At 38.0% G+C, this 11483-nt stretch overlaps 1 protein-coding gene across 12 annotated transcripts in view; it reads right to left on the reverse strand.

Annotated features, from left to right (window-relative positions):
- The window catches only part of FRY (FRY microtubule binding protein), a 251433-nt gene that overhangs the window by 42431 nt on the left and 197519 nt on the right, over positions 1-11483 (reverse strand). For all 12 annotated transcript variants that reach the window (XM_030042562.2, XM_030042563.2, XM_030042557.2 and 9 more), the window contains 6 exons: positions 8852-9037; positions 6769-6967; positions 6003-6124; positions 4904-5091; positions 3869-3963; positions 1550-2151 (listed from right to left, as the gene is read on the reverse strand). In XM_030042562.2, coding sequence (XP_029898422.1) covers positions 1550-2151; positions 3869-3963; positions 4904-5091; positions 6003-6124; positions 6769-6967; positions 8852-9037 — 1392 coding nt within the window. The remainder of the gene's footprint in view (positions 1-1549; positions 2152-3868; positions 3964-4903; positions 5092-6002; positions 6125-6768; positions 6968-8851; positions 9038-11483) is intronic.

Consider the following 11483-nt stretch of genomic DNA (forward strand, 5'->3'; position numbering starts at 1 on the left):
GCCACAGTGATCTTTGTGTTTCATGGGAGGTCACGGTTTCGATATTACATTAGCTGTAAACTCACACAGACTCTGTCAAGTTGTTCACTCCACTGGCCATGCCACATTTATCTTAAAGGTGCCTTAATTTGAAAATTGAGATTATCATTCAGGCAACAGTACTGTTATAAAGCATGAACCTATTTTTGCAAACACTACTGCACAAACAGGTATTTACAGGATGAAATATCTCACAAAAGTACATATTTTATTCCTGTTAGAGAGTATGTTTATCTTTTCCACTTAACTGGATTACTGACAGTCTTAACTGGTGGCATTTTCATTATTGCTGCTAAAACACAAAAAGAAATTCAGTGAGTACTGATAAATGAACAACTGTTTTGGTCAGGCAGCCAGGCACAGCTTCCATTGTTTTATACTGTTCAAGTTAATAATAATAATAATGAATCAAAATTCTGATATAACTGGTCAGATGAGATTACTCAAATGGTTGTTTCTGAAGCTAGAAGATGGCTCCTGCACCAAGTGCCAGCCACTGTCATTAGTGTAAGGCCTCTGTCTGGAGCTGCAATTCAGCTTTTCTGCACCAACTCATAGCTCCAGGTAGCTGATGAACTACAGGCAGTGACTGTAACAGGGAGCTATAACAAAAGCTGCTCCAGTTCAAGTGGGAGCTCAGAGCTCAGAAGTCAAGAAATTGTATCCGGACACAACCTGTTTTTTTGAAAAGAAGAATCTGATCTATGAAAATAACCTTCTAACCATTAGTTCCCTCTCGTTCTACACAATTAAACAAGTTGCCTAAATTAGGAGTATAATTTCCCTAGGCTTCCTCTACACTCAGGGAAAAGAAAAGATACCTCTAGATGGTACCATCACAGCCCAAGTGTGAATTGCCCAACCAAAGTCTGGAACACAGGCACCACACAGGTGCTTAGAGATGGGCAGGCTGTTCACATCATTCATCCCCTCGCTCTGTGTCTAAGCTTGTTATGACTTAGTTGTGAAGCCTGCACAGTTGTCTTAATATCTGTGTTTCTGACTGAAACAGAGGAGTAAAAATCTGGAACAATACAGAAACTCTCTTCAAGAAATATAATTAAGAAGTGGTCACAACCTCAGCTAAATAATTGGGAATTTCAAAATGTTACCTTATTTCCTTGTAACCCAGGCCTCTCTCCTCACTCACTAATGTGCTGTTGTAGTTTATCTAAAAAGTGTACAAGCCCAAGTAGATTCTAGAAAATTTGACAGTGTCTCCTAACATATATTTAGTTTGTCAGCCCTCAGAAATTTTAAATGCTGCTAAGGCCTAGAAATGAAATGCCAAATAATACATGACCACTCTTCTTCAAAATCTTATTGTGCAATAGATTCACTTTTCAGAAACATGTTATATTGCTATGAAATTTCCAAAAAGCCCACCCAGCTCAATGCAAAAGTACAATATGCTACATTAGAAGAGAAAGAAAAAGTGTCGTTTTTGGTTTTGTTCAGATAGATAGCCTAATGAGGTCTGTCATTGAATGTCAAAGCAACATGGTTTTACCTATAGCTTGAGAGGAATCCACCATGGATATTCGAGACACTGGTGTCAGCAAACTGAAGAGCTGTAGCGTGAGATCAGTGGTAGTAAGGGAGGTGAATCCTTTCAGGAGTAGCTGCTGAAGCCCTGAGAAGTCTGCCCACTTCAGCTGCCCTTGCAACTTCTCTAACTTCTCCCGGTTTTCAGCTTTATCTAGTGGCAAGTGAGCCAGAAGTTTATTCAGTAACCGCAATGCCATTAGATACTCAAACTCAAAATCTGATTCCATCAAAGCCACAGCAACCCAGAAGATGGTGGCCAGGAGGTTGGTTGGATTGTTAATATGGGATGGGTCAGTGAGACTGTCCTTCAGAGAAGATGAGCTTCTTGTTTTAGAGGACAGGCCTTGTTGGGTGCACGCCTGAATTCTGTCTAGTGTGGCACTGCGTGGTGGGTCCGAGGACTTGTCCACATCTCCAAACTTTTTGGGTACAGAGAAGCTCCTCTGGTGCCTGCTTCGTTCAGCAGTGGCCGTGTTACCACTTGCAGGATTGACATTCAGCTGTCCTGTGCTCTTTCGGTTTGCGGTCAGTTTGGTGCTTGATGTTAAATCTGGCGAAGACGAACTGAAACCAAAATATATACCATACATTGCAATGTGGGAATGCACAGCTTGAAACTTGTACATATTGATGCAAGTTAAGTATTTATCAAACTGTAAATAAGTATTTAAATAGGGAAAGTAAACCACCACACTGTCTATTGTAGCCTGTCTTTTTTTTCCAGAAGTTCCCACAGACATGACTGAAGTGAGGTTCACGTGGCACTGCACCAAACCAGAGCAGGATAACCTACAGTCTAGACAGGTAAGAACGACATGGGGATAAGAGATACAGAGCTGTGAAGTGACTTGTGGAAATGCCCATATAATGGGGCAGTGGCGGAACTGAAAACAAATTTGGTCTTTAAAACGCCCTCATCAATGGAGCAAACCCCGAACTTGGCACAGCTGGCAGGCAAAATGCACAATGGCTTACTGGCTAATATAAGAACCATGGGCAGAATATCTTAAGCAGAACCACAAATATGCCACATTATGCTCAGGAAACCTGTCATGTGGCTGCCTAGGTTCTTGCTAGCACAGGTCCTTCAGAAACCTTGCTGTCATTGCACCCTCCCCTGCCTGTATCCTAAGATCTCTTCAGGATGGTTTACAGAAAACAGAGGTGTTTCAATTTCAGTGACTGATGCCTCCTCATGGACTATTGTGTGATGATCCAGACAATATCTATCAATTATCTGTACAGATGAACATGCTGCATTGATACATGCAAGGGAAATTTGTTCTGGAGAACTGCTAATTCCTGACTCTCTGGTCCCATTCCTACCTCATATTACTGTGAGTCCCTACTGTCTATAATATTTAAAGAGGATCTTATGGAATCAATAGTGTCAGGGTAAAGAATATTGCACCCCACTGCTTTCTGGAGTGTTTATTTTCTGCTCCATCTTGCACTTTCCTGAAATGTGCACTGAAGAAAGATAAATAGCTCTTAGTTTAGAAAGTAGGAGCGGTATTTCCCCACCGCTACTCTGTTACAAGGCAATACTTGTGTTCTGCCATTGCAGTATATAATACGTAGCACCCTGCCTACTAGCTTCAGAAATGATAGCCCTTGTATTTTTGTTCTGCATGTAAAGCTTGATAACTTAGACATTTTTCAAAAATGTTCCTATTCTGTTGTTGCTATTAGGAGTCAGATGGACATTAACCTTCCTCAGTACTGTCAACAGCTGTGTTACGGAAGGAGTCTGCAATTTCTCTCCATGTACAAAGGTCTACTTTAAGGCCAAGGGTTTCACAAAGATGGTCTACACATCTGGCAAAATCCATGGGTTATGTACACATGGGACAAAATTCTCCCTAGTTTTATTGAGGAGAACAAACCATGATCATTTACTTCTTGGGGAATACTTCATCTGAGAATGACAGGTTGTATGAAACCAGTATTATAAAAACCATATTTCTTCCCAGATATGTTTTCAAGTATATGGTACAAAGGTGCAAAAAATACAATATTTTTAAAGGATGTTAAAGTAACTTATAGCCAAGTGGCAGCAAGGCAGAATTTACAATGCATGGTAAAGTTCCATTAGTTGTATCAACATTATTTCAACTATGGCAAAATTTGGCTGAGACATGCTCTTAGTCTAGTTCTCTGAAGGTTACAAATGAGCTCAGTCTTACCAAAATTATTTTATGCTGTCAGACTGCAGAACTGCATACTTAATATCATGAGACATTGAAAAAATAAAGATATAGTTAGGAGAACAGGCTCTTACCGTGATAACACCGTCAAAAGATCACTGTTCTTCAAACAGTCAGACAGATTATCAACAGCAGCTTCCAAAGTAAGTAGTGCCTCCATTACATACCCCTATCAATGCAGGAGGTTAACCATTTCAACAAAGACATTCAAAATAGTGAACATTTAAAAATCTTCAGTTCATAAAAAGAACAGGCACCTACTGAAAATCTATAATTTCTCCTGAAAAAGAACAACATTCCCATCAGTGCCACTGCCCTGAACATTAAAATGTCATGACAAATGTGTTTTATTTTCTGCCTCTCAATGATCTATGAAGGCATGCAAGAGGGGCATATATCTCATCAGGGGACTGGTAATGGCATACAGAACCTCTGACTTGCAGGTCACTGATTTAAATTCTGCACAAGCAGTTGTGACAGAATATTACTGTCATCTTGTGGCAGTTTCATTACCTAAGTAAAATATAGAGGTGATGTCAGTCTATTTCTTATTAAGAGCTAGTAGTTCTCTTTATTAAGTCTTGAATCTTGCAATAAATAGTCTCTGATTGTACAATTTCAGTCTGTTTAGCTAAACCAAGTGAACATCATAGTTCACTAAGAGAGGACTGGATCAAATCAGGTCAGTCTAAGTTTTGTATTGTCATGGATGGTGTGGATTTCTTTATTCCAAAAGTTGTTAACATCTGAGAAATGAGGTGGTGTCCACTTCACGTTGTCAGATTACATCAGCAGATAGGATGATGGGTTCCTTAAGCACAAATTAATGATGTGAAAAGGGAAAAAATGGTCATCAGAAAGATTTCATTTTGAGTGACATATACTAGATGTTTTTCAGTCGTTCTCTTTAGAGCTATATAAGATTGTTAACAGCCTGACAAAGGCTTTGATAAGGTACACATGGATTCAGTAAACTCAGAGGTAACCTTTTCTAAGGCCACATTCTACTTTGCATCACTTTACTCCAGAACACCTTGTTAAAATGGTAATTTCAAATTAAGTATACATTAAATCAACAGTACTAAGAAGTATTATGTACACGTGCGTACCTGAATCTCATCTCCATGCTCTCCAATAACTTCCACCAATCTTGACAGGAGGTCAGACAATGCATGTGCAGAAAGGGGCTGCTTTAGGGCCCTGAATATCTGGAAAGAGCGACCTGCGTAATGTCTTGAAGAGCTTGAAAGAGCTGTTTGTAAAGCAACTTCACTCAGATGCTGCTCCAGATGAAAACCTAAGCAAAAGAATAGTATGTCAATTATTTATTTTTTTTTTTATTGACAGACTTTACTGGGGGTCATAAATGGGCTGAACCAACTCTGTGGGGAGGATATGCACTGTAGTGTATTCTGCAAACCCTGTGAGAAATGGAGATGCAGGAATGTCTGTGTTTGGGAGAATTTCCCACTGTTTACTTTTATTTGACACAGGTAAGAAAATAAACTGCAAAACCAAAATTCTGAGTCTGCAAATGTTTGTCAGGAAAAACCTGAAATTATTAACGTGATTTAAGTTTTTTTACAATTCCTGGACAAACTTTCAAGCCATCCACTATTCTTGCTGGCAGCAACACAGTAACTTCTGAACGCTCCCAAACCTAAAGCCAAGCTGAATTAGGAGTCTTTAGATTAGCTTCAGAAGGCTTTGGGTAAGATCTTAAATAAAGCTACTGATGGTGCATTCTGCTTTGATCTTGGAAGATATTTAATTAGTGACTGAATTATTTTCAAAATACAATCAGTACATTTCCTAAGCTCTAAAACCATAATAAATTAAAACTAAACTTTTATTGCCAGAAGAAATTTAACAAAGTACATTTACTTAGTAACTGTGATGTATTTTACCAACAGGACACAGAGGAGCTTTTATCTGGTAGAATCAATCAAAAGGCTTTCTATGAACAGTTTCAAAGAAATGTTTGATTTAACATTCAGCCACACTCCAATCTAACATGGTTTTTTCAAAGCAATTCTTTCATATGTCATACATCCTTTTATCCTTACACATACATTTATGACATTTCATATGTCATAAATACAATATGTTGTGCTTCTGCATAAGCAGATCTACTAAGTCACAGGATAAATATTCCGTGTGACCTTGAGGGAATAGTCTTTTACTTATGAAAGAAAAAAAATTTACTACCTGACTTGGAATCTTTAAATACAGATACAACATGACGCAGAAAATTAGTAAGCTGTTCAGCACTCTTGGTGTTCTGATTTTTCGGTGTGATATCTTCATGGCACCAAAGTGGACCAAATGCCCTTAAAAGAAATACATAACAAAGTGCAAAATTTCTTTGAGTTATCTGAAATAAATGTAGTAAGTTAAAATATATAAACTGTAAAGGCACTTAGATATTTCCAGAGTCATAGCCTGGAAAACATGCAACTGAACAGAATTTTATGAGCAAAATACAAGTAAATAAATATTCCTATGCTGTATTTTACAAAATCTCTCTTTTAAAATATAAGTTATACCATTTAGAGAGCAGCATAAACAAATCCCTGTTTTTTAATTTAACATTGCACCTAGGATCTGCTGGCTGTAGTTGGTAGTTAATATTAGTTTCACCATGGCCTTTCATTATGCCCTGGACACTTCCTATCTAATTTTATAATAAAACTGTCTTCTTCCATTAGTTCATTGTTGAATATAATACTATCAGTCAATTAAACATCTTTTATTCCTGTCAGGCAAGATTTTTTTCTGTTGGTCCTGACACTGTAGTGCTTTTAAGTACCTACCTACTTCTATAAGTATCAATAAAAGAGGAATGGGAGTCTGTAATTACTATGAAAGCTTGGTCATCTTCCTTTGAGTCTTTTAAGTTGCTACAGATAATTGTAGAGAAGACATGAAAGTATGCGTTTTGAGTACGAACGTATCCTCTGCTTATCTCCATTACCTGGTTGTCAGAAACTCAATTAATTTGTTTGCTTTCTCATCTGTTTCAGCAGCAGTGTCCATGTCCTCAACCTCTTGTGTAATCTGGGGGAGATTTCCACTGCTGCCTCCCAGACTGATACTGGAGGAGGTGGAGCTGGAGCTCAAGCCGGAGTCTGGCACCGGGGATGACTGGTATTCCCGCAGAAAGTCAAAGCCACCTGCCAGCCAAAAGGGAGGAGATAAAGATGGAATGGCCTGTTGGGTCAGCATTACAGATGAGAGTGTCTGCCAAGCAGCTCTCTTCAGAGTCAGCAGCAGGAACCTTCTACTGGGAAACACAGGGAAAACCTACAGAACACAACAACCCTCAAATGCCAACGGTACTGTGTTTCTAAACATTCAGAATCAAATACAAAATGAAAAATATCAAAGTCAAGATTTTTTTTTTTTACTGCACGAGGGCTACAGTACTTGAAAACCAAATGTTTCAGGGCATTTTACATTCAGAAGTATGACTTTTTGTAAAGTGAATTTTGAAGTTGGCTAAGTGCATGCAAAGTTCAGCTCACTTCTCTGGGCTAGTTTGATGAGGAAAAAACCTCTGCAGGGTGGAATTTTTAGGACAATGATGTTGTCCTAATTTTACAGATGTAATGGAAACCAAGACACAAACGTTTAAGGCTTCTGTTCAACACCTTTAGTAACTGTAAACTCTGGACTACTCATACTAAATATTTTCAGCATTAAGATTAAACATCCGAGTAAGAGTTCTGCTAGATCAAAAGCTTGCCACACAACTTCAGAGCTGAAATTAGAAACTACGACCTGTTTTCTTACGGTAAGACTCCTAGTCATCTTAGGCTGTATCTACAACAGAAAAACTAGCCCTGCGAGAAGACTAGGAGCAGGAGGGGCCTCTCGACTGACAAAATCCATTGCAGGTCAAGAGACTCTTAATTTAGTTGCCTGACATTATGTGGAAAGAACCAGAGCTGAAGTATTTTCAGTTAGGATTCTTTGCTATAGCTACTCACCCACACTCTCACTCTTTACATTAGCTGCTCAAAGAAGAGTCCAAATACAAAGTTTTGATAACTTCTTGGACTTAGGAGGCCCAAACACAGGGTACCAATTATGTTTTTGAGACACAGGAATGAAAACAGTTTTTCGTTTTAGCAGAAAAGCAGTAATATAATTTTAATGTAAGAATTTTATTCTGTATTAAATAATTCATGGACATGCATTGGAAAACAGATCTACACAACTCAACACAGGAAATTCACGTGTGAGGTAATTTTGCATAGATGTTATTCAGAATGAAACCTCAAAGGCCAAACTAATTCATTAATCTGAAATACCTGAAATACCCTTCTTCTCATTACTTTAAAATAAATTTTTTGTGTCTCATAAAATAATCAGTTATCAAGTAATATTCTTTATAAAGCCAAACTATTTATTCCTTTTGGTTGTATTTGTAAAGAACCGTGGAAATGCCACTAATTCGATAATGTTTCCTTTTAATTTCTCACTGTATGGTAAAGTTCTTCACCCTCTCCCAGACAACTAATCCTACCTCCATAACTGTACATTGGTTCTGTGATTCCTTCCATTCTCAACAGTATGCTTGCTTTTAGCAATATTACATAGTGTATCTGTGATATAAAGGAGGGTGCACATCATGTGAAATTTAACTTAATAAAGGAAAATCTGAGCTGCACATTTTTGCTGCTCTTCCTGTGTTGGAATTATTTATTCATTTCTTTTGAAGGTTGAGGAGTGATTGCCCTCATTTAAAGTAGTCCTGGCTCCCTGAGGGGCAAGTTAGGAAGTTATTAGCCCTATTAATGTTTTAAATTCTACATTATATATTTTGTCTTACATTAGATAGCTTTCTCACTATCATAAAAAGTTACCTAATAATAATTTGGGCGCATCTCTAGGGTAGTTCACATGGAATTAATATTAATGGGAACTGTTCATATTTGCCACTTTACTACTTTAATTTATCAAAACTGTTATATTTTAGGAAAGTAACCTTGACATCCTACTTTCAAAAACCTCACAGTATAATGCAATGTTCTTTTCTTCTTTTCCTTTATTACCTGTATAAAGATATTCAGGTAAGTATGCTGGTTGTACTGTCAGAGTCTTGATCTCATTCATCTCTCTGGTCTGAAGGAGCACTGATGCAATGGCTTGATAGTTGCTATTGCAAGATAATGCAATCAAAAGGTGAAGCAGTAACTTTTTACTGTGTTCAAAGACCTCAGGGCGGTAATGGTCAAGACCTAAAAGAAAAGGTTACAGTAATCACTGAATATGAAGTAATAATATAATAAACAAGTTCATATTCCAGAAATAGCAAAAATTTCAAGGCAGTTCATGGCAACAGTGGAAACGAACAAAAGATGCAGCATTTCCAGACACAGTTTCTAGGTTTTTTACTTAAATATATGTGTATATTTAGTTTCCAGACTAAGATCCCACACGGGAGGTACAAAACAATGTGTGGCAATACAACTTTATGCATTCTGTCTCACTGCAGTGTTAATTTGACAGGGCGGGAAAACCTCTAAAGATGGGAAATTCTTGGTGGTGGTTGTAATTACATTGCTTACCTCAGTATCTGGCTTTCTTGCACAGACATCAGTTTTACAACAAGTGCAAACTGTAAGAGGTAGATACTGATTTATTAAGAAAGGAACTGATGGACAGAATCCCTTGCAGAAACTTCAGCTACCAGTGAGTAGCATGAGAAATTAGCCACTCGGTCAGGATGCAGAACTGAAACCGAAGGTCTAGCACTGAAAGACTCTGATCTGGTTAGCACTACTGCTGTTTGTAAGATTTTAACACAACCTGAATAATTCACAAATTACAAATACAAAGGAAACAGATGTTTGTAAAATAAAATGCACTCTGTGGTAGTAATCTCTTTTCGATTCTCTTTCTGTATCTTCCACGATATTTAAAAATACTTTCTTCTGTTTAGGGGCGGTTTTAGTGCTGAAAAATTGGAATTGTTTTCTTCTTCAGCTCCTCTCTTCTCAGGATATACTCATCTTTAAAAAGCAGCTCCTTCATTACTCTAAGCGGTAGCAGCCAACAGGCCTCTTCAAGTCAGGTGTTTTCTAATATACTCCAGTCACGCTGGTTCTTGTCTGGCCTGCAAAAATGAAGCTGCTCATACTGCCACAGTCTGAACAATGTGTCCTATGGGCAGGTCTTTGGAGGTCCTGTGATCCCTGGTGTCACTCATCTTCCCATAGCCTTCTCCAAAAGAACCACAGCCAACCTGCCCACCTCTTCTTCAGCTTCTTCAGGTTTCTGCTCTTATTCTCTTTTCTCTGTTCCCTTCTACCTGCCAGGACATAATGAATCCATCCTACCCTGTTCTAACACACACTGAAAAGGATATAAGAAGTTCTTTCAATCAAAAATAAATTCTATATTGGCAGCACTTGTGACTGAAATCCTGTTAAACCCTAGGGTTGTATGAAAGTATTGACATAGATATGCTAGCTATGAAATGAGAAGGACAGTTCAGTCTTTGTGCTTGTCCAGTGCTGGGCCCTTCTTTAACTTGGAAGAGCTCCCGAGAGGGTAAACTTCTGTGATGTGGACACATTTCCATGGGAAAGAAGTCTAGCTGCCAACTCATTTTGGTTGCAAAAGAGTTTTTAAACAGCACTGATTTTCATGCACTAGTGAGATAGGCAGGTTCACACCAGCAGTCTGCCTCTCTGCTTCACCATCAGTACTACAAACCATCCAATAGTCTATTGAACACATACATTGCAAAATTCTTTCATTTTAGAATTTTCTCACTTCTTCCAATAAATGGAAGGATACAGGCTCTCCAGCTAGCCACCATACCAGCTTCCAGTTTCCTTTTCGGTCAGATGCATCTGCCTGCTCACATTCCAGCGGGACAGAAATACTTCATTTTCAGTCACATTCATACCATTGGCTACCATGTGTAGCGTAACTTCCTTACACCATCACAACAGAGCCCTACTGCAAACATAGAAAAATTTTCCACAGGAGGTATAACAACTCTAGAGAAACTGAACTTGAAGCCTGGAAGCTGTGATCTCATTTTAGTTACCACTAAACCAGTTACATTAGTTATCAGTTACATTTAGCTTTAATTTTACTTTTGAGAATTGAGAGTTCTTAACCAAGGGACTGTCTCAAATGGTATTCATATATTTCTATTTATTTCTTACGAAAAACTGTAATGTGGAAACATTATTGCATTAACAAATCAGTAAAGATATTTTTATAATGGATTACTAATATAACTCTGGTTCTGCATATGATTATTTGCATGGCTCCCTGATGGCTCCTTAATGCTGTCTTAACCGAAGTGGCCAGGCTGCTGCATAATACTTTTGTCTTAAGTTATTCCTTTGTTCTTGTGAGAATTTCTAACTATAAGCACCAGTTTTCTCACACTTGTTACAAATCATACTAAAGATGTTGTTTGATCAGCCAACGGTCATTGATTTGATTCATACACTTATCCAGTTCTCTTTCAGCTCCCTCTTACACTTAGAAAGTTCACAGCAATACAAAAAAGAAGTAAAAAATTGTTACGGGCAGCCACAAAAATAGATCTCACTTTTAAGTGAAGAATATATGTTAAATGTTATATTGAAACTGATCCTCCCATCTGACATGGTCCTGGCTGTTATTCTTGTGTTTAATTAGAAGTTTGTTGAAATCAATGTA

Source organism: Aquila chrysaetos, chromosome 19 (assembly GCF_900496995.4).
Source record: "Aquila chrysaetos chrysaetos chromosome 19, bAquChr1.4, whole genome shotgun sequence".
Taxonomy (NCBI): domain Eukaryota; kingdom Metazoa; phylum Chordata; class Aves; order Accipitriformes; family Accipitridae; genus Aquila; species Aquila chrysaetos.